Genomic DNA, 22,094 nt, shown 5'->3' with positions numbered 1-22,094 from the left:
ACGCGTATCGGTAGTTTTAAAGATTGTTTACTTACACCGAGATGGCAGTGGTGCAGGCTGGAAAACTTGATTGAGTTGCAGTTACAGACAGACAACACAGACGGTCTCATGGAGGTTGCTAGGCTCCACGATGCAGAGCTCCGGATGCTCTGGGTGAACGAGCCACCAAAATAGAAATCGTAAATACGTCTTATAAAAGTCGCGTTCGAAGACGGGAAGAGGTGGGCGGTGGATCAGGCCGCCACGCTCCTCTGGATCTCACACAGGGTTTCTATTACCCTGCCGTGTACCCAGAGTCCCCACGAGATGGATGTGGAGTCCTCTTCGGCTTGGGCGGAAACCGCTCAAGCCTTTTATACGGCTAACAGGCCAATCATTAGCCGCCACGTGTGAATAATTTAACACTAGCCAATCACGGGGAACGAATTTGCATACCGGTGGCGGGAACTCTTTTGCACCGTGCATTCCTCTTGCAACATGAGCAATGCACCCTGCAAAAGAAGCTGCAGAAAAGGCGGGAAACTCGTCCCTGCACCGGGGTTTCCTCTTGCTACAGGAAACTCTCCCGTGCAATGCTCTGCAACTTGGCGGGGATAATTCTGGTGCCAAAGCGCACACACACAATCATGCCTTTTGGGTCATGACACAGTTAAGCAAATATTTCACTCTAATCTTTGAGTATAAAAATATATTTTAACAAATTTAGAAATATATTTGTGAATTTAACTGCGTAATAAACTTTTCTTGGATACTCTAACAGATAAATGTCCAGATTTTGAGATTTATAGATTTGTTTCCAGTTGTTGTGAAATCTAAAAATTTTATTTTCAAGCACATCTATGATTTTGGAATTATGAGTATTATTTTTAACCTTTTTTACATACATTATGCTTATTGTCACATTTGTCCAATTGAGGAAGCCATAGTGGAGCAATTCAGTTTTATACAGCATTTGGAAGGAAGTTATAACTGAATAGATGTAGCAGAGTTAAGAGCTTTCAAAGAAAATGAATTTGAATGCATTGGCTAATGCACCTACATAAAGTATAGCATTTTTTTTTCAGCTAGTGAGGTTGACTTAACCTCAGTTGAATGGAAGAAACTCCTATTGACCCTCCCCAATTGAAGTCAGTGCAGAAACTCCTATTACCCCATGGTGAATGTTATGTTAGAGTTGAATGAAGCATTGTTTCCCTAATAAGCACTCTTTCTTATCTGAATTTCTAGTGTGCAATGTCAAAGGAGTGACAAAACTATAACTTTTTAACTCACATGTCCAGAAATGGCAGTTGTCCTGATTTTGTTCTTTTTTATTGTTTATTCCTTAGAATCCAGTACATTGAAAAATGTGTTTTATCAAATAATTATGCTGTCCATGTGTTTAATCATTTCCATTTGTGCCAGGTAATTTTGATTTCATTTTCTTTAAAATAATACTTGTTGTATGTGAGCTGGTGCATAAAGCATAATATTTGGAGCTAGATTTTTCAGTTGGGTATGCATATTTGTGAAGATATATTTGCATGTGATTTCTTATGCAAATAAATATTACTGTGTGCAAATTAGATATTAGGATGCAGCTATGACATCTGATTGGCTCTGCACAAATGTATGATTCACATGCACATATCAGGTATTAGTAGGTATGAATTAAAGGCTCAAATATGTATTTCAAGCTATACACCTTAACCTTCCATGTCTTGCCCATGTGCTATGCAATTAATTAAATAGGAAATACCATTTTTATGTATCCATTTAAAGTTTAAATGCTTTAAACTACAGGGGTGTAGGTTGTAGCCGTGTTGGTCTAAGGACATAGACAGACAGGGTTCTTTGGGTGCATCTGATATCTTTTATTAGACCAACTTAAGTAGTTGGGAAAAAAAAATTAAGCAAGCTTTCAGGTTCAAAAACCCTTCATCAGGCTGAGGAAGTTTCAGCAGTTGGTGTGTGCTCTTCCTGGATGGAGTGAAAAGTAAAGAAGCCAGAGGCTGGGCTGGTCTGCATACAAGGCAGGCAGGCAGTGAAGATGTAGATGGAGGAGTCAATGGGTGAGAGACAGGCTGGGTGGGGGTGGGGGGAGAGAAAGGAATACCAATGCTTTAAACTGTAATTTATCTCTTTCAAATAAACCTCTATAAGAAATTATGCTCTCAGATTCAACTGAATTACGTCATTAAATCTGCTTTAGCCATTTATTTGAGGTTAGGCAATTCAAATACAATTAAGAAGTCTGATTTCATTAACCTAATTATACAAGTTAGAGGGCAAGGAACAGGAAGACAAAAATTATATTTGATGGTATTAACACACATAGTACAGAACTGAATTCCTTTAACTTGCTATATAGCCAAAGACTTCGCCTAACCACATTTGTGTTTCTAATCTATCCACAAGACAACTAAAAGTTCTTGCCGCCTCCTCTGTTTTTTAGTGCTAAAATGCTGTTTGTTTAATTCAGTTTTTTTCCTACTTCTATTATTATAGGTGGAACATAGAACCATAGTTATAGTTAGTGATGTCAAAGATTTGGGCCCGTGGGCCACATAGGCAGTTTGGAGGAGCTGCCGTGGGCTGGTCAGCACCGTCCCCCCTACCCCACCCACACACACACACACACACACAGCCGAGAGCCAGCGCACCCTGCAGCTCCTCCCTGCCACTGCCAGCAGTGCACAGCCCTGAGCCCAGCCTGCCCCACACCCACTCTGGACTAGCCCACTCACACTGAGCAGTGGCAGTGGCTAGGCAGAAGCTGCTGCTCAATGTGGGGGAAAAGCGGGCCCTTCCTTTCACCACTGCCAGGCTCTTGTTGCAGCTGTCCAGGGCTCACACCCGAGCTGCCCTGCGGCTCCTCTGCACTGCCACCACTGCCCCGCTGGATGGTCTGAAGGTAGCGGTGATAGTGGTGGAGAGGAGCCTCAGGGTAGCCCAGGCACAGGCTCTGGGTGGCTGCAGCAAGAAGGGCCCAGCAGTGGTGAGGGGAAGGGCCAGCTTTTTGCCCATGATGAACAGCAGCTTTTGCCCAGCTGCTGCCACTGCTCAGTGGGCAAGTCTGGAGCAGGCACAGCCAAGCCGGGTTCAGGGCTGTAAGCACAGGTTCTGGCTGGTCCAATTTGGCCAGGGCAAGTCTGGAGTGGGTGTGGGGCAGGCTGGGGTCGGGGCTGGGGCTGTGCGCTGTTAGCAGTGGTGGGGAGGAGCTGCAGGGTGCATGGGCTCTGGCCCGTGTGTGGGAGATGGTTGCTGATCAGTCTGTGACAGTTCCCCCGATCTGCCTATGTGGCCGACAGGCCCAAATAATTGCCTGCCCAGATCCACAAGGATCAGAACAATGAGCAAGCTGGGTCCTTGGCTGCTGGTACTCAGTTACTGACTACAGTGAAAGATCTTTTCTTCTTCATTTTGCCTTTCAAGAAGAAGGTGCATATTATATTCTGGGGTGTGTTGCATGCAAGAAAATATGGTAATTTTTTTGTAAGGCATGTTACCAATTCTGGTTCACTGAAGGCTTGCCCTGGAGATGTGGGTAGTGCATGGTATAGCAAGCAGTGGCACCAACATCTTGGTCCTGCAGCTCTGATGATTGGTGTGGGGTCAGTCCACAGGCTGGATCCCAAAATTTGGGTCAGTGCCTGGAGGTGGTCCATCAGTGCGATCCAGCGTGCTGTTCTGACCCTGCATGCCAGCCTAACCCAGTGTGTTGGTCTGAATCAACACGCCTGGATCTAGCTATGGACCAACTCCACGTGCTAGCTTGATTTAGTGTGTAGGGTCACATTATCTGGCCCATGAGGCTCCCTACGGGTCCAGAAATTTGGCAGCAGGAGAGTGGGAATTAATGCTGCCACCATTCCCCCGCTGCCAAATTTCCCCAGCCAGGGGAGCTCCACGGGCTAGGTGACACAGCTTCACAGCCTGGATCTGGCCCTCAGGCTGGAGGCCGAGTACCACTCCACCAATGCACTGGCCCAGTATCTGCATATTGTATTTTCTAAATATTAAGGTTATAGTTATAATTTCAGATGCTTCCTGGGAGGAGTCTTTGTCCATCTGCTGACCTTTTTGCTGCTGATCATTTTATTTTGTAAGTACAGACTTTCTTTATACCTCAAATAATATTTTACTGGATTCAAGGGCTGAATTTTGTCTTTAGACATGCATGTGCTAGCTGATCCAAGCTTTGCCCTCTGATGCCATAAGTTGGCCCTTAGTCAGTCATTAGATCTTAAATTTAAAATGCACTGTTCTTTTGCCCCAAAGATGCTGCCATGTCAGCTGTTTTCAGGCTTGTCGTGTCTTTCAAAACCACCAAATTGCGGTAAGTTGTGCAAAAACTTTGCAAAATGCTGATGAATTCTTGTTTAAGAGGATTAAAGGAGTCTGTCATTATTCCTTCTTGGCAAAGGATGACAATGCAAGATCTGCAGATAGGGACCAGCTGTATTTGTAGCTGCTTTGTGTTTGTACAAACTTTTAGTTTGTCTGTGTACTTCCATCTTACACTTTAGGGGCTGCTCCCAAACAACCCACCTTTAGGCTAAAAAAGTCAAAGGCAGATGGCTGCAATGTTAGTCTCTCTCTCTTACCCTGCAATCACCTACCCTGGAAAATCTTCAAGAGGAGACTGGACAGTCACCTTGCTGGTGCCACCTGACCCCACCAGTCTTTCCTGCCTAGTGCAGGGGGTCTGGAACCGATGATCTTGCAAGGTCCCTTCCAGTCCCTAACAACCTATGAATCTTGTTTGGCGTTGGCTACAAAAATGGCAGTAGCATAATAGAGCAGAACAAGTGAGCCACCAGTCCCAGCACTGACTGTGAGGGGGTGGCAGAATCTCTACCCCACCCCACTGGCATCTTTACTACCGCCTGGCCATCGGAGCAGCCTTGCACCCAGCACTGCATCTGTGGAGGTGGGAGGTAAGTGGAATGGTGATTTCTACCTCCACCTCCCAGAAGTTTTTCTCACAGCAGGTGCAGCCCTGTGCCCAGCAGCATATCTGAGGAGGGAGGGGGGAGCAAACAGGGTTCCAAGAGTGGCTGTCATGGGAGCCCGTGCCAAGGGACTGCGGTGCTGGACTCTCTCTAGTCACTTCTTCTGGCCAAGCTCTCTGCACAAGAAAGGCAACATCAGCTCCGGCAACAGCAGTGGCATTAGTAGCTGCATTCTCTGTGCAAAGAGCCTGAGCAAGTAAGACTTCCCTGTCCCTCACTGACCACCCCTTCGCCATCCCCAGTGGTCAGTGTACCACTCCCTCTCACCCTCTTCAACCTGGATGCTAAATGAGCTTGCTACACCTCTGGAAATGGGCCTGTCTTACCTGTTCAGGTCAACATGGCAGCTAGGCTTGGGACAGAGCTTTGCTTTGACTGAATACTGTAGTCTGACAGGTCAGAATGAATGGCATGGAAAGGAGCAGTACACTGGCTTGATGACTTAAGGGTACAGACAGATACAACAGTTGAATTCATGTCCAGTGGTAGAGCAACAAGCCGTTATGATATAATTTACATCTACTTGCTCCTATGGAGAGACAAGTGTAGTAAAACCATTGTCATGTTAACCCAGCTTCATTCATGGCAGATCATAATAAGAGCTGTTGCCTGCTTCCAAGCTGCAAAACCCCCCTGCTCCCCACTTTTAAATCAGTTAAAATTTAAACCTGTCCTTAGCTTGAATAAAGACAATGGTTCTGCTAAACCAAAGGAAGGGTGTGTGTCTTTCAGGAAGAAAGCTCCATGGATGTAGCTTCTGAATATGAATATGATAAGAAATGTCTGAATGACAGATGTAGGCCCCAATCCTGCAATGCTGTGTAGATCTGTAGGTTAATTGTGACTCATTCATGTTAAGGTGCAGACAGAAGTGCATCTCCCTGGTGTAACTCAGGGCACTTTCTGTAAAGTGGCATGAGTTAGGCTGACCCTCCTGACACAACAGACATTAGCTGGGAGATGGAGCTAATTTGGAGCCAATCCAGTAAGAGAGACTGCAGGTCTGCAGCTTCTTACCCTAGCTCTGCACTTCCCCTCCCCCCAGGCCAAGGTACGGGGCTCCAATCCACCCTCCTCCCTCCAGCACATTTGGGAACAACCCAGAATGGACCTACCTCCCTTGCTTTCTCCCCTTCCCATCCTGAGACAGCACCAGGGGCAGGGCAGGGCTGGGCTGCAGCAGCCCAGCCATTGGAGCATACAGAAGTTAATGAAGGCACACTGCCTTGGAGCACCTTCATTTGAACCCTCATATAATGAGACTGTAAAAAGATGTCTTATTTGAGGTGATCCTGATCACCCCAGGTTTGCCGCACAATTGGAGTGCTCTGCAGCTATGCTCTTCTGTTAGGGCACAGCTGTAGAGCATGTTCAAGGGGCTGATCATGCAACAAATGTAATTTCTCTGTGAGCCTTTAGTTGTGAGTCATACCAGGGACAAGCCTTTCAGGCTGTGTGCTCTAGCATGCTGTTCATGCTTTGATTTGAGTTAAAACCTGGGATGATCAGGATCACCTCAAATAAGACATCCTTTTCCAGCTGAAGACTCTTAATAGGTGCTGCTGAAATTAAAAGTATTTGGGACCTTCTGGATTTTTGTGTCTGGCAAAAGAGAGGATCAAAAGGGCAATGTTTCCTTTTTTAAATCTGGGGAAGGCTCTCAATAGTGCCATGTAACATATGGCACCAGGCAAAAGTTTTACCTACTGTAGTAAAAATACATTATGCTTGAAATTACAGAAGTGAAAATTGAGACAAGATTGAAGAGGAGAGTTGAAATATTTTGGGAGTTCAGACTCTTCTCAAGTCTGGTAACTGGGCCATACAGCAAACGTGTATGGACAGAGTATGCCATTCCTCCACACACCAAAGTAGAAATCCCATTAAACCCAATGGCACATGGGCAGTCAGTATACAGTAAGATGGGTGGTAAATTTCCAGCTCACTAGTTACTCTGCATTAAATTTCCCATGTAGACAAGTCCTGAATCATGAATAAAATTGTCCTATGAGGGAAGAAATAAAATTTCAGTGGCTTCCAGTGAGATTCTTCAGCTTACTGCATACAAACTGAGGTTCCAGGGCCTGCTTGTTTTACCTTAATTCATGCAGGATGTATCTACACATGCAATTAGCATGTGGCAATACATTCCGGGCAGTTCATGCCAGAGTTTATTATTCCTGGGCACTGCATTTACATGTGTGCCCAGGACTGCAGCACGCTGAGCCGGGGTGGAGCAGCCCTGGCTGGCAGAGAGCCCTGGGTGTCAGCCTGCCAGCCCGGGGCTGCTCTGACCCAGGTCAATGTGCTGCAGAGGGGTTGGGGCAGGAGGGATCTACAGCCTGAGGCTCTTTGGCAGGAAGCCCTCACACTGTGGCACCCTCATGCCCTGCCACTATCTGCACCTGTGTTTCGCTGCACTGCTGTACTGCTGTTAGATAGTACTTGTGTTGGACAGCACTATCCTAGAGCAGAGGACAGTACTGTCCGGACATACTGTAGTACTGTGTAGCGTGTCCAGACATACTGTAGCCTAATAGTGCCACATGTGTAGATGGTGATGCTTTACCGTGGAGCTAATTAGTCAGCTCCACAGTAAAGTGTCTTGTGTAGATGCACCTGCTGAGAAGTACTTTACTGTGCCAAGTGGCTCTGTGGCACTGAATCAGGCTACTTGTGTGAATAAGGTTCTCTTCAACAAAAGTAAAGGTGACAGAATGTAAGTCCGTATTTATCTTGGTTATCTCAAAGAACAGTTTCAATAAGAACAGAACAAAAACACACACTTTAATTCTGAAATTGTTTTGCAGGAAATAACTGAGAGAATGAACTGGTAAGTAGAATGCTTAGTTTTGCGTAAAGAAATACGACCAATTCCAGAAAGCCTTGTGGGATTAGGGGAAAAGGAACACTCCAGAGAAAAGTTCTGACAACATAAAGAAATCTCCAGTCTGATCACCTCATTCTAATTAGATCTAATCATTACTGGAATAGGGGGCCTTCCAAAAAAAGCCCATGGATTCTTGGGAAATGTTAGGGTGAGTCAGCAGGCCTCATTCTTTTAGTTAGCATTGTATTTGTGTGTTAAGGAGGGTGTTGTCTTTATGATAAGCTGTATAACCAATGTTTCATCCACTTGTGCTGAAAAGATCCTGTGGAATCCTTTGCCAGAAATGGGGTTTAGGCCTGATATTTCAGTTAAAATTATTCATTTAAATTATTAAATTCATTAATTTTTTTCATATGATTTAGCAAAACCTGTAGAAAAATATACCTGAATCCCAATCATCAGGTTTATAACCTGCTTCATCAGAAATTAGATTGCAAAAAGCTTGCCCCTTGCTTTTCCTAGAAACTTGAAAGCGCATTAGTCATTTATGTAATTTTCAGTAACATTTAATTAACAATATTTATTTTCCCTCTTCCCTAAATCTAGGTTTGCTAGCACTTACGCATTATATAGCTAGATATCATCTTCCATCTGTCTCTGCAAAATTCAGCAGAATCATCAGTATCCTTGTCCTGAGTAACACAATATTTGAACTGTGTTTGGATCCATTCATTGATTTGTGTAAGACCATCCTTCTTAGCAGAGTGCCTGCACCTGATCTTGCAAATTGAACCGTGAAGGCCAACTCACAGCTCCTGCAGAGTACTATTTATGTCAGTGGGGCCCTGTTGAGCCATAGGGGTCTACCCAAGCTTTCAGCTTGCAGTATCTGGGGCCTTTGCAAGTACACATATATAAATAGGCAAATGATTATCAATCCCTGCAAATCCATTTTTTGTTAATGTCTACACAACGTTTGCCAGCTTTGTTTCTCTCTCCATACTACTTGTGTTAAGGTTTTATCATAATTTGAGATCAAAGGCTACAAACAAACATCGCATTTATCCCGGATAAACTATTGCATCCTGGGACAAAATGCAAGTTTACAGACGTCCATGTTCTTTATCCCAGGATAAATCCTTAAAGAGTTTCCTGGATCAAGGGTAGGAACAGTTTATCCTGGGATATTGCAAAGTATGTCTGTATAATTACCCAAGGATAGTGTCATTTAATCTAGGAAAGAAAAATGACTGCATTCAGCTGCTCACTAAAACCTGATCAGAAGTATGATGTGTATACACACAAATATCAGACTATTTTTCTGCTGTGATAAACACAAGCACAGGCAGTGCCAGATTAAGACATGCTGCGGCCCCAAACTATGTGCAATTTAAGAGGGCCCATACAATAAAAATAATCCATGACATTGGGTTTTCATGAAATTTTAAAATGAATTATTGTTATTTCTGCACAAATTTATGAACTCAATATAAATAATAACTGTGGAGCCATATATATGTATATTTTTGTCATATTAAAAAAAAATGTTCAGGTTTTTTTGTTCTTATTTAGAGGCCCCTCATATTGTGAGGCCCTGAGCTGTAGCTTAAGTAGTTTAAGCCTAAATCTGACCCTGAGCACAGGGATAAATGCACAGTCCGTTCCTAGGCTACGTGATTTAAACTCTGATAATGGTTCTGGATAGTGCTGAGTTAATAGATATACTTAAATCTCTTCATTGTATCATTTTTGTAAGAGCCTTTTGACTTCTGTTTCTTTTAAATTTTCTCTTCCTACTTTTGAAGACACAAAAATAGGAATTAAAAAACACAAGAAAGGGTACAATTTGACTATGCCAGAAGAGTGCTTCCTCTTGGCAGAAACCAGAAGGGTAACTTTCAGGAAAGCCAGACATCAGAGGGTTGGAAGAGTAGTTGAGGAGGCCGGAAGCCACTGGATTTAAGGTCCAAATAAATCTGCAGCCATAATCTTTACCATGGGCAACTGGTGCCTCCCAAGTATGTGGGGGCACCAGATCGCCGACAGGGCGGGGAGGGGGTGGTCCCCCAGCGGCCGATCACCAAGCCAGCAGCAAAATTGGAAGTGCACTTCTGGTTTTGCAGCTGGCACTTCCAGGGGGTGCACGGGCAATTTTAGGGGGTGCACGTGCACCCGCGTGCACCCACTACGTGTCGCCAATGACCTTTACTTTTAAAACACTGAGCCCTACTTTCCCGGTTGGATGTATGGAACTGCAGAGATGATGCTAAACGTGAGTCCTTTTCCGTTACCAGCAGCTGTTGCTCTGGAAATACTCAGAACACAAATATTAGTTAGCTAGCACAGTCTAGACCTTCATTTCCTTATGCAACGTTACTGCCTACAAGCTCCCTTTACAACCCTACTTGACTCCCATTGTGCTGAAAAGGCCATCATAGTATAATTAAGAGGGAGGGGGACAAGCAGGGTACCAGCCCTGGATGCCAACTTTCAGGGGGCACAAAAGTAACAGCTGGTCCTATTACTGGCCTCCCCCATGCACTGCCCAGCTGCATCTCTGATGGAAAGCCACAGTTACTTGTGGAAGGGGCAATTCTTCAGGCAGGATGCAAATAGGCTGGCAAATATAGAGGAAAGATTTTCAAATTTTTGAAAAAATAAAAGGAAGTTCTGATGCAAGTAGGAGCAAGGAATAATGAAGCACTGTTAGTTGTCCATATTTTTACTGTAATCCACAGATATGGCCAGTCTCAGACAGGATGCATTTCTCTGAGAGAGAGAAAATTCCTGAGGGTGGAAGGAAAAGCGTGGGGAAGGGAGCTGGAAGTATTTCAGGCTCGCCTTTAAGGGACAAATACCTTTCTGGTTCTTCAACAGTAACACTCAAGCAGGGGCAAGCCCAACCACAATGCCTAGTGGGAGCAGTAACATGCTGTTGGTGAATGTGTAAAATACTGATATCTGTTGATAAAAATAGGCCAGGAAGTTTTAGTAAATAAAAGAAGACAACAGGGTGTGCCTCAGGCACAGAATCCTAAAATAAAGGGAAAGTGCATTATGATAGTAGTAATAATAATAATAGCAATAATAAAACTTGCACAAAGCTCAATATTTTTCTAGTGGTGAACTTGAGTAATTCCCTGAATATGAAATTACCTTTTTTATTTGCTTTTAACTTTTTTGAGTACTAAAATGGATATATTACTGTGTGATATTTATGTGTGTTGTATATGACTTATGTTATGCTTTATGTTTTTAAGTGCACTTTATAGCTTAACAGGGCACATTTCTTTTTATTGCTAAAAAATGTCTAGAAAAGATGACTAAGGGAAAGGAGGGTCTGTCCTGAGAGAGGAGATCAAAAGTATATCTTTGCCACATCTACAAAATTCCTGTGATCATAACTCAGAAATATATCCTGGCCACTTGCTTCTGCTCAGCGCGCATCTCACACTGAAACATTTTATATAGACACTAGTGTCAGAAGCACCTCTGAGACAGAGATCATGAGAGGGTCCCTCGGTTTGCACCAAAAAGGAACTATGCAATATTTTTTGGAGGGATAGGCTTATTTCTTGGCTACGTTCTGAGGATCTCACCACAGGGGTAGCATAGACAAGCCCACAAAGAGCATGCATGGCTTGTTAAGCCTATCAGAACAAAAGCTGTAAGTGTATAGACTGTTCTCTTCAAATACAATGGGGAAAGAGGGAGAAACACCAGGGAGGAAGAAGAATTACTTTAAAGGACAATGTTGGTATGAGCATATGTGCAGCACACAAGGGCTCAAGCACACATGGAAAAAATTAGGAGATGCTCAGCACCCATGAGCCACATTGGGCAAACCAGGTTGAAATAACGCACTGCCTCTTCTGGGCATATGGAGGGCTCGGTCTACGAATACCCCCAAAAAAGCACCCACTGGCAAAAATCAAAGTTGGTGCCTATAGGTATGAAGACAAATGGGTATAAAATAAATTGCCCATGAATGAATGTAAGATGGAAATTTTTAAAAAGTTTCTAACCAATGGGGATTGAGGGGGAGGTTCTGGAGCAACTTTCTAAGAGGAGTAATGAGAAACATGTGAGTGGTTTTAAGATTTCATAGACCTTAGGGCTGGAAGGGACCTTGGAAGATCATCGAGTCCAGCCCCTTGCCCCAGGGGCAGGAAACCAGCAGGGTTCATAGGATCGCAGCAAGATAAATGTCCAAATTTCTCTTGAAGGTGTTCAAAGTAGGTGCTTGACCTTGGGGGCGAGCATCCAAATTTCTCTTGAAGGTGTTCAAAGTAGGCTATTCCAGACCTTGGGGGTTTGGACAGTAAATAAGTTCTTCCTTATGTCCAGCCTGAAACGGTCTTCGAGGAGTTTATAACCGTTCGATCTTGTCATCCCTTGGGGCGCTCTGGTGAACAGATGTTCCCCCAGATCCTGGTGGTCACCCCTGATAAACTTATAGGTGGCCACCAAATCACCCCTGAGCCTGCAGTTTTCCACGCTGAAGAGTCCCAGGGCTCTCAGCCTCTCATCATAAAGTCTGTTTCCCTGACCTCTGATCATGCACGTGGCTCTTCTCTGCACTCTCTCAAGCTTCTCAACATCCATTTTGGCCTGTAGAGCCCAAAACTGGACACAGTACTGATGGTGTGTGTCCCCCTTAAGATCTTGTTGAAGGTGGAGTTTGGTACATTTTATTAACAGGATTATTTTCTGTAGATGCCTGCAATAGCAAGCCAACTGCATTAGGTGTTGCAGGAGGCCCCCATAATCCTATATCCCTATGAATCTATAATTCACTTTGTATTGCTTTACAGTATTGTATTGGAATGAAATACAATATTATGTCATATTTAATCAAGTGGGATGCACGACTAAAGCTAACATTGTCTAACCTAGATGCCTAAATCCACAGATAGGCTTCTAAATATGAGCAGACCAACTTTCAAAGGTGCTAAGCATCTACAGCTTTCATCCAGAGGATATTCAAGTGTAGGGGGATTATTAACGGTAATTCTAGTGAACTAAAAATCATGTGTTGACTGCTGGTTAGTGACTCATGTACTCGGAGATGCCTACTGTAATCTTATGTTTCTACCCCCCATACCTTGGAGGTTGGACTAGATGATCCTTGAGATCCCTTCCATCCCTATAATTCTGTAGTTCCACTTCCACTAATTGAATTTTACTGTATAAAATAAGTTTTAATTTATAGAAGTATTTAAAAACAAACCTAAAAGGAATTTTTAAGATGCACGTACCAAGAAACTTATGACAAGTTGTCACTGTTGAAATCCTTGATTACCATGTCCCTTCCTGTATTCCTTGTTCCATATAATTTAATTTCAGGCTCAAGCCTGCAAATTCTTGACAGTGCACACAGTTCTTCCCATTCTTGATGCAGTACATATCTCTGATGAAAGGAAAAGGTGTTTTTTTTTCTATCTGCAAGGCACCATACATACCAATGGAACGATGTAGATAACAGTAGCACACAGAACCTAATGGAGCAGTAAATTCTATACCAGTACATAAAATAGGTCTATATTTTGGGTCTGGATCCTTTCATGCACATGCTAAATCTTTTATAAATGTTCATATATTTTAAGTTAAATTGAGAGTAGTTATTATTTCCTCTAGTGCAGCAATCGATAGAGAAACTTGCTAAGAATTGTACATGTCTTGGTATAGTTTGCTTGTTATCTGCTTGTTATGTCTTATTTAGATTGTAAGCTCCTTGGGGCAGGAGCTGTTGTTTATTATCTGTTTGCACAGCACCTAGCACAAGACAGCCTGCCTTGGTTGAGGCTGATGGGCATTACCACAATGGAAACTTTTAAGAAGGGTGATGGGCTGTATAGGGAATTAATGAGAAGACATGGGTTCAGATCCTGAGCTGCCAGTTTCCACTAGCTGAGTTTCTACTGTACAGCAGTTTAGCAACTGAGGATTGATCATACACGTCAAAAGCTCTAGGGCTTGATGTCACCGTCCTTCCTCATATGAATGTTCTCATGATGGACTATAATAATATATAATATATTCAGAATACTTTTAATGGAGTGTACTGATAATGCTATAAAGCTTATTTTCTCACGCTGAAGACTGGTACCTTTATATTGCACGTTCACATATTTTAGTAAATAAATGTTAATGTTTTAAACGAAAATGGTGAATTGACTCAACAGGCACCTGCTTCCTATAAGCAACTGCATGATCATATTGTTGCATTACTCACTCTCCTCCTTTTTCCCAGTCCCTTTTCTACTGTGTGTCATGCTGCATGTTGTAACTTCCCTGATATTTAGACTGTCAAATCTTAAACAGTGAGAACAGTGCTGTTCTAAGTCGCCTCTGCAGATTCCAGCGCACTTTAGGGTGTTACATAATACTAAACAAAACAAAATAGATTTTTGCATATTTTAAAAGCAATGAACTGTCTATGAGAAAATAAGTTTATTACAAGAATATATACTATATTCTTCCTGTAAATTACAATATGTTTTATTATTCATATTGTTACACTAATGTCTTGAGGTCTCATTCACAGCCCAGCTGTGGTAAGCACATAGTAAGAGGCAGTTATACTAAGGAGAATAATCCTAGCAGAATTTTCCCCGTTACACTGTTTAGAGTTACCCTTAGCAAGGGCAGTTGAGCTGTTGGTAAAATGAACTGAATTCTGTCCATGCAAGTGCTTGCATCAGTTGCACCACTGGAATACCAGGAAACAGCTTTAGGAAGAGAAGGGAGCATTTCTTTAATTATTCCCTACATATCAGGTGAAAAGCTTAGAAATTTGCCTGTTTTGATCCACTGTAAGGAGTCTTGGTAAGTGGTCTGCAGCAACCTAAGATCAATCTGGTGGTCTGCAGTCATTAAAAATCAGTCTCCCCAGACTTGCATCATTTCTCCTGTCTCACAGTTCCCTCTTGAATATACTTTAGTATCTCTTTCATTCCTCCAATTATTCCTCCCATGTCACTGTCTTGGACGGCCAGGGCCGACTCGAGTTACGCTTGTATGTCAGGGCAGGCTGGTGAATGGAGAGGCAGACACAACTTATTGGTTGCAAAAACTTTACTCACGCCGCTTGCAATCACGACGCAGGTGGGCCGGTCGTCGGAACAACCACACGAGTTGTTCCAGCTGGCGGGGCCCAAGCCAGTTAATCCGTCCGCAATTCGAAGCCGGCGGGGAAAGGGGTACGTCGGGGTTGCGCTCGGTGACGGGAAGAAAGATCGATAGGTGATCAGTCTATCGATCTGCAGCCGCAAGTCAGATAACTTCAGAGGCACTCTGCAGCGTGCTCAAAGCTCTTCGACTTGGGCGGAAGTCGCGCGGAATTTTAAACGGCCAGTGAGCCAATTACTAGCCGCCACGTGTGAATAATTTAGCACTGGCCAATAGCAGGGCACAAATTTGCATCCGAATAGCGGGAACTCTTTGCACCGTGCATTTCTGTGGTGCAAAGAAGAAATGCATCCTGCAAAGGAAACTGCAAATTAGCGGGAACTCTCCTGCACGCAGGCTCTCAATTGCAGCAGAACACTCTGCCGTGCAAAGGAGCTCTCATGTGGCCAGGAAATTCCATAGTGCCGAGGCACAAAAATCACTGGGTTGTGACAGTCACAAGCTAAGCTGTACCTGTGTGAGCTTCTGAGTTCACAGGGTGAAGGGAAACATGCACTGTAGACAACCTAAGATTTGGAGTTCTGCAAAGTTTTGATTTTTCAGGCAGTGGAACCAAAAGATTTTTGTTTTCATTATTTCTTCTATAGCCCGGGTGGTACGTGGCTGGTACCCCCTCTTCAACTGAAGAGATGTTAGAGGCTGAGTGTGCTGTGGGAGCATGGCTGCTTAACTTAGGCCAGCTCACCTCCCTCTTTCTGCAGAGCAGAGACCAGGGAAACTCAGTAATGTTTATTTACAGATTTAATTTACAGTGCAGTGTCTGTAAAACCTTATTGAACGTGTACATATAGCTATGAACTCGTTACAGATTCAAATTTACAAAGACAGTGTATTTTGTTAAATGTATATGCCGGCAATAACAGCTGGGTATGGCAGACGGAGGCATTATATCAGCGTAGGCCTTGACCCTCAGCGGTTTTCTTGTTTCCGTACAGCCCCTACCCTCAGCAGGCCCTCCAGGCAGCAGGCAAGGGGACAATTGACAGCAAAACACTGGTTAAAAAATATGTCAGCAGACGAAACCCAGAAGGGATGAAACAATGATCTAAGCATACATAAAGGAGATGACATTAATAACGTTCAATACATAGGGATAACAAACACCATGAAAGCAATAAAAAATTAGGGATGCTTTTGCAGACCCTCAGGCAACTAAACCATTAGCAGGCAAACAGGACAGTTCATGGGCGTTTCATAACACAGCACTAAAGTACACAAATTGGCAGCAAAGGATACAACTTACAGATGACTCGGCAGGATAAGGAACTAAGGACAACAACAGTGATATGGCAATTGTGCCCAAGGGGAAGGAATAAAACAGGGGGAGAAGAACAGGTTACCATAAAGAAACACTGTCACCCACAACTGGTCCACGTGGCTAGAATGGCTCAGTGACCACAAAGCCTCCCTTAGCGAGCAGGGCCATTTACTAGGCTCAGGGTCCTTGGGAGTTTCTCTTTTCCCCCTTCCCCGGGGACTCTTAGGTTCCCACCAGCCCCTGGCTCCCAAGTAGGGTGGGCTCTCTGCACCGTGGGGCTTCAGCCTCATGTAGAGATAGGGACCCGCGCCGCCTTGTGCAGCTGTGGAGTCCTTTCAGCTCTGTCCAGGCCCCATGCACCGCTCTGTGCACGGAGGGGCTTCTGCCTCTCGCAGCAATGGGGGGACCCGCACTGTCTTGTGCAGCCACGGGGTCCTCTCAGCTCTCTCCAAGCCCCAGGCACCACCCTGTGCACCATGCGGGGGCTCCTGCCTCTTGCAGGGATGGGTACATCGTGCAGCCGTGGGGTCCCTTCAGCTTCCTCCGGACCACCCGTGCACTGTTCTGTGCACCGACACTGCTGCTCCCTCAGCGGCGGGGCTGGGACGCGGCCACTTGCTGCTTCCCGCTCGGCAGAGGAGTCTTCAGGGCACTTCAGAGGCAACGGCGCCACCTCATTGGTCAGCTCTACCAGCCCTTCTGCAGCCCTTTGTCATCATCCTTTGTCAAAGCCACCCATGTGCTGAGCACGTGGGCTTTTACCCCTTCCAGAGGCTCCGCCCCCAGACTGAAAATGGACAGATGGGGAAGCCGGAGGGATTAGTTGCCCCTCAGGTTCTCTTCTTCACCTCGGCTCTGGGTCAGGGCGGGGCAAACCCGCCTCCTGCCTTCTGATTGGTGGGGAAGGGAAATGCCCCTACCAATCAGCCTGAGCCATCGGGGCTCAAGCTAACAAGCCATGCTGCCAGTGAGGCCACTGGCCAGCCTGCCACACTCCAACCAAATGAAGACATTTGTTTCATTTTGATCGAGGGCATTTTAACCATTCCTTTAATAAAAAAGCATGGCATTTGGAAATGAGTGACTAGATTCACAAGGAGATGTAGGTGCCACTTACTAAACTACCAAAAAGAAAATGGTGCCCCAAATACACCCATTAGCAGGGTACTCATATGGGAGGCTTATGTTCACATCATCTCTGTGCCTTATTCAGAGTAGATACTTGAACTCTTACAAGAAAGTACCCTCCTCACTTCACTGTAGATTACCTTGGGGTGAGATTTTTCCTTGTCTTTCCTGTTAAAAGTTCTTCCATTTAGCATAAAATAAACTATTGTAGCATAGATAGATAGATAGATAGATAGAGTGTATGTTTGTGGATAAACTCTTTGCTAAAAACTATTCAGCTAAAATAATTAAAACAATTAGTCCTACTTAGTTTTCATCATCAGCCCTACTTAGTTTTTCTTCTGCAAGAGGAAACTTCTTTTCTTGCCTGGGCAGAAGACTATGCTGAAAATAGTTATGCTGAGAATGTGTTTAAAGGGGAGTACTGCTTCCGGCCACGTTGAAGTTAAGGGGATTTTTGCCATTAAGTCCAAAGGAGCCAGTTCAATGGAACGTCATCCCCCGTGCAGTTTTAATTGTCAGTTCTTTTTCCACTTCTGTTTGTTTGCACCAATTAGGCAGTTTTCAACTAAGTAATGAAGGATGACATCTCATTTCCTTCTGCATTGGAACGGCAGTACTGGCATGGATCAAATGTTAAGTGTCTAGGCATACATTAATTTCCTGCAAGGAGATCACGAAGAAAATGTTCCCTGCCCTATATTGGGAATTATTTAGTGTCATAACAAATTTTAGTTTTCATTCTACCACAGCTTTAAGTAGACTCCATGCCAAAAGTTGGTTATTGGCTCATCTTGTATGTTAAGATTTTCTATATCAAATCAACACTATCTGTATAAGAGTCCAGAATATTCAAAACATGCTTTATTTGATCTCCTAATTTAGATAGATGGGGTGGAGCCTCCACAGGGTAGAGAAGGAAACCCTTTTGCCTACCGGCATTTAATGTTGCATTCTAAAGGCTGTAATTAAACTCATGAACACGTTTTCAATCCTGTATAAATGCAGGGATATAAAAAGCCAATGTTGCTTGCAACCTAACTTGAAATAAAATGCAGTGAATCATTGTGAGAAAAAGTAGGAAGGAAGACAGGGACTAAATTACAGAAAGCAGTCTTGCTATGGAGGGGATGAAGGCCTTTCCCATCTCTATGGCTCTGGAAAGTGTGGCTCAAACCACCAGATGGTGCTGCATAACAAATTGTGTATTACTTTATCCTTTATGTGGATTTGTTTTGGAGCCTCATGAGAAAGGACAAACAAGGGAATTCAATTATGAATGTATAATCTTCTGCCATCTCCCTTGTATTTCATTATCTGTGCACAAATGCAAAGCAATTATACCAGTGGCTCCTTTTCTTTTACCCTCTCTGTCATTATTTCAAAACACATACAATTAGAAAGTCATATAGCTGCCAAGTTTGGGGCAGTTCCATGTGTCACAGTAGAAGCAAACTATTTAATGAGTATATTTGCATATTGTACATAAGTTACCTTATTTCAGTTTACAAAAACGTGGGAATTTATTGCCAGCAGATCATACTAGAGTTGCCAGCCTCGCGAATTAAAGGTTTACCTAAAAAGGAGCCTCATGACTGTCTTTTGACAGATGCTGCCCTACCAGCAAGTTTCTGCTCTGATCTGCTCTTCCTCTCCAAAAATCCCCCAAACAAAACAAAGACAAGAAAGCCTCAACCCAACCAAACAGAAAACTGAAAAAAAACTTAGGCTGTTTGCTGTGAGGGCCTGCTACACAGTCATAGCTGGATAGAAAGCAGCTATAAAGTTGTTACATATTTTCAAGCACTAAGTTTAGAGATGGTTGGCTCGTTTTATAGCTGGAGAGTTATTTTTATGGTGGGATAATTGCTTTGTGTGTGTGGCTGGACTAACTTTACTGTGCAGTTCTCCAGGGAATCAGGTGATAATTACTTTGCACTTGTGGCCTGTCTAAATTAATCATGTAGTTCACCAGTGAATTGTGTAATACATGTGACATGTAGCGGGGTGAGTCAGTGCAAAAGTGACCAGTGTCCACGTCAGGGATGTTATGGCAATGAGCACAGCATAAGGATCCCTAGGATACAAATTGGCAGCTAAAACTGAGGCCCAATAAGCTGCATCCTGTAGACCCTGAATATAAGTGGCAACAAGTTTAAGATGGACTGCATTTGAACTGGTGACCTGTAGCTGAAGAGCTCATTAGAAGTATCTAGTGTGAAAGTAATCAGTTAATTGCCCAGTTAAGAAAAACCCAGAGCCCTGCCCTGCTCCACATGGAAATCAAACCTGCCTAGAAACCAGCTTTGAGTTGTCACATATTTCCATGCACTAACTTCAGAGCTGCTTGGCTTTTTCTGGCTGGAGAGTCACGTTCACTGTGTGACAGTCACGTCACACGTGTGGCTGGTTCACACCGATTGCACGGTTCACCCCGAATTGTGCCATACTTACTTTGCACAAGTGGCCAGTCTACATTCATTGTGCCCTTTGCCCGTGAATTGTGCGACCATCACTTTGCACATGGGGCCCCTCTACACTTACAGTGCAACTCGCCCGGGATTTCTGCGATGCTTATTTTGCATAACTTCGCACGTGCGGCCCGTCTACACGTATTGTGCTGCTCACCCGTGAGGTGTGATCATCCCCAGGGATCTTGGTTTTCTCCAATTTAAAAAAAAAAAAATCCTCCATTTTCGTTTTTAAATAAAGTAACCCCAAATTCACATTTTTCCATAATTAAAATGAAACACCACTACACACACACACACACATATTAGTGATGTTTCATGGAAAAATGTGGATTTGAGGTTACTTTTTAACCCAAAATGTGGGATTTTGTTTGAAATCAGAGAAGACCAGCTCATCACTGTGCACACGGGCCACGTCCACGTATTGCGGGTCAGCAGTGGGCGCGCTAACACACGTCCCGCGGGCCGGGCCGGGCCGGGCCGGGCCCCCTCGTGTCCGCTTCCCACGCTGGTCATTATTATATTATACTACATTACATTATATTATATTTCATATCCCATCATTATTATATTATATTATATTATATTATATTATATTATATACCACATCATTATTATAGTATGCCATTATTATATTATATTTCATATCCTACCATTATTATATTATACTACATTACATTATATTATATTTCATATCCCATCATTATTATATTATATTATATTATATTATATTATATTATATACCACATCATTATTATAGTATGCCATTATTATATTATATTTCATATCCTACCATTATTATATTATACTACATTACATTATATTATATTTCATATCCCATCATTATTATATTATATTATATTATATTATATTATATTATATACCACATCATTATTATAGTATGCCATTATTATATTATATTTCATATCCTACCATTATTATATTATACTACATTACATTATATTATATTTCATATCCCATCATTATTATATTATATTATATGATATTATGTCTTTATAGTACAGGCAGTCGTCGGACTTACGACACAACTGGTTCCTGAAAACCGTGTCTTAAGTCGAAACTTCATAACTTGGAACCAATTTTCTCATAAAAAACAATGTTATAAATGGGGGATTGGTTTCTGAACCAAGGCGGGATACCTTATTTTCATCAAAAATACCCCAGAATTTTGTACTCGATCAATTACAGATGAGTAATATAGCTACATTAATGTATTTATATTGTAAATAGCAAGCGTATTGATTTGGAAGGACTTCCTTGAGGTGACTTTGCTGGACTTTTTGAAGGGCTCTTGGCTGGCCTCTTCTCAGCAGTCTCGGCTGCAGGTTTTTCTGGAGTCTCGTCTGCTTTCTTAAAGAAAGTGTCCCGGGAAGTTTGGATGGATGTTCTCCCGGGAGATTGGTGATGCAGCGAACTGTTCGCTGGCGCTGGTGAACCTGTTTGCTGGCGTCGCATCAGATCAAGCGTTGTAAAGTCAAAACTGACGTCATAAAGTTGAAACGGTGTCGATTTATAAACCTTGCTAGTGCAAAACGTTGTAACTTGAAACGCTGTAAGTTGACTGCCAGTATGTTGTTATATTATATATCATATCATATCATTTTCATATCATTATATTATATGGTTATGTGATTATATTATGCCATTATATTATATTGTGTCATTATATGATGTCATTATAGTATTATTATTATATTGTATTGTGTTATATTGTAGTTTGTTGCCAGCTGTAATTTGAAGGTGTAGCAGAGCCCTGGGTCTTTCTTAATGAATTGTGCAGTTCAGCGGCGAGTTGCGCACTAGGTGCCAGGTGTTTCTTAGACACCGCTCATGGGCTCTTTGGTGGCAGGTTGCCATTTCAGATGGGTCCAGCTTCAACTTGTTCCCACTTGTGTTTGGCCCCTGCAGGATGAAGCTTATTGGGTCTCAGTTTCAGTTACTATTTTATATTCTGCAGGATCTTGTGCTTCACGTTGCCGTAACATGCCTGCATCAGAGGCTTGTGTCTTTGCACTGACTGGCCCTGCTATACGTTACATGTATTACATAATTAGTAACCAATATTGTATTATGTAGTTGGGCAGCAGCCAGGGAGATGCTCCCAGCTCCTTCGAATCTGCCCCATTCCTTCTAAACACTTCATCCTGCAGGTGTTAATGTCCCTTCTTTTAATGGACTTTCTGCTCCACAACCAGAGCTGT

The 22,094-nt window shown here is 43.2% G+C and overlaps 1 protein-coding gene across 10 annotated transcripts in view; it reads left to right on the top strand.

Annotated features, from left to right (window-relative positions):
* Positions 1-22,094, top strand: part of LRRC6 (leucine rich repeat containing 6) — a 95,874-nt gene that overhangs the window by 9,657 nt on the left and 64,123 nt on the right. For 9 of the 10 annotated variants that reach the window (XM_025202094.1, XM_025202091.1, XM_025202093.1 and 6 more), the window contains 2 exons: positions 1,329-1,404; positions 4,023-4,084. The exons of the other annotated variant lie outside the window; for it this stretch is intronic. In XM_025202094.1, the coding sequence (XP_025057879.1) occupies positions 1,329-1,404; positions 4,023-4,084 (138 nt within the window). The remainder of the gene's footprint in view (positions 1-1,328; positions 1,405-4,022; positions 4,085-22,094) is intronic. 10 annotated transcript variants of the gene reach the window in all.

This window comes from Alligator sinensis, unplaced genomic scaffold, assembly GCF_000455745.1.
Source record: "Alligator sinensis unplaced genomic scaffold, ASM45574v1 scaffold651_1, whole genome shotgun sequence".
Taxonomy (NCBI): Eukaryota; Metazoa; Chordata; order Crocodylia; family Alligatoridae; genus Alligator; species Alligator sinensis.
The sequence above is the reverse complement of the archived record's forward strand: the minus strand, read 5'-3'. Positions and strand labels throughout refer to the sequence as shown.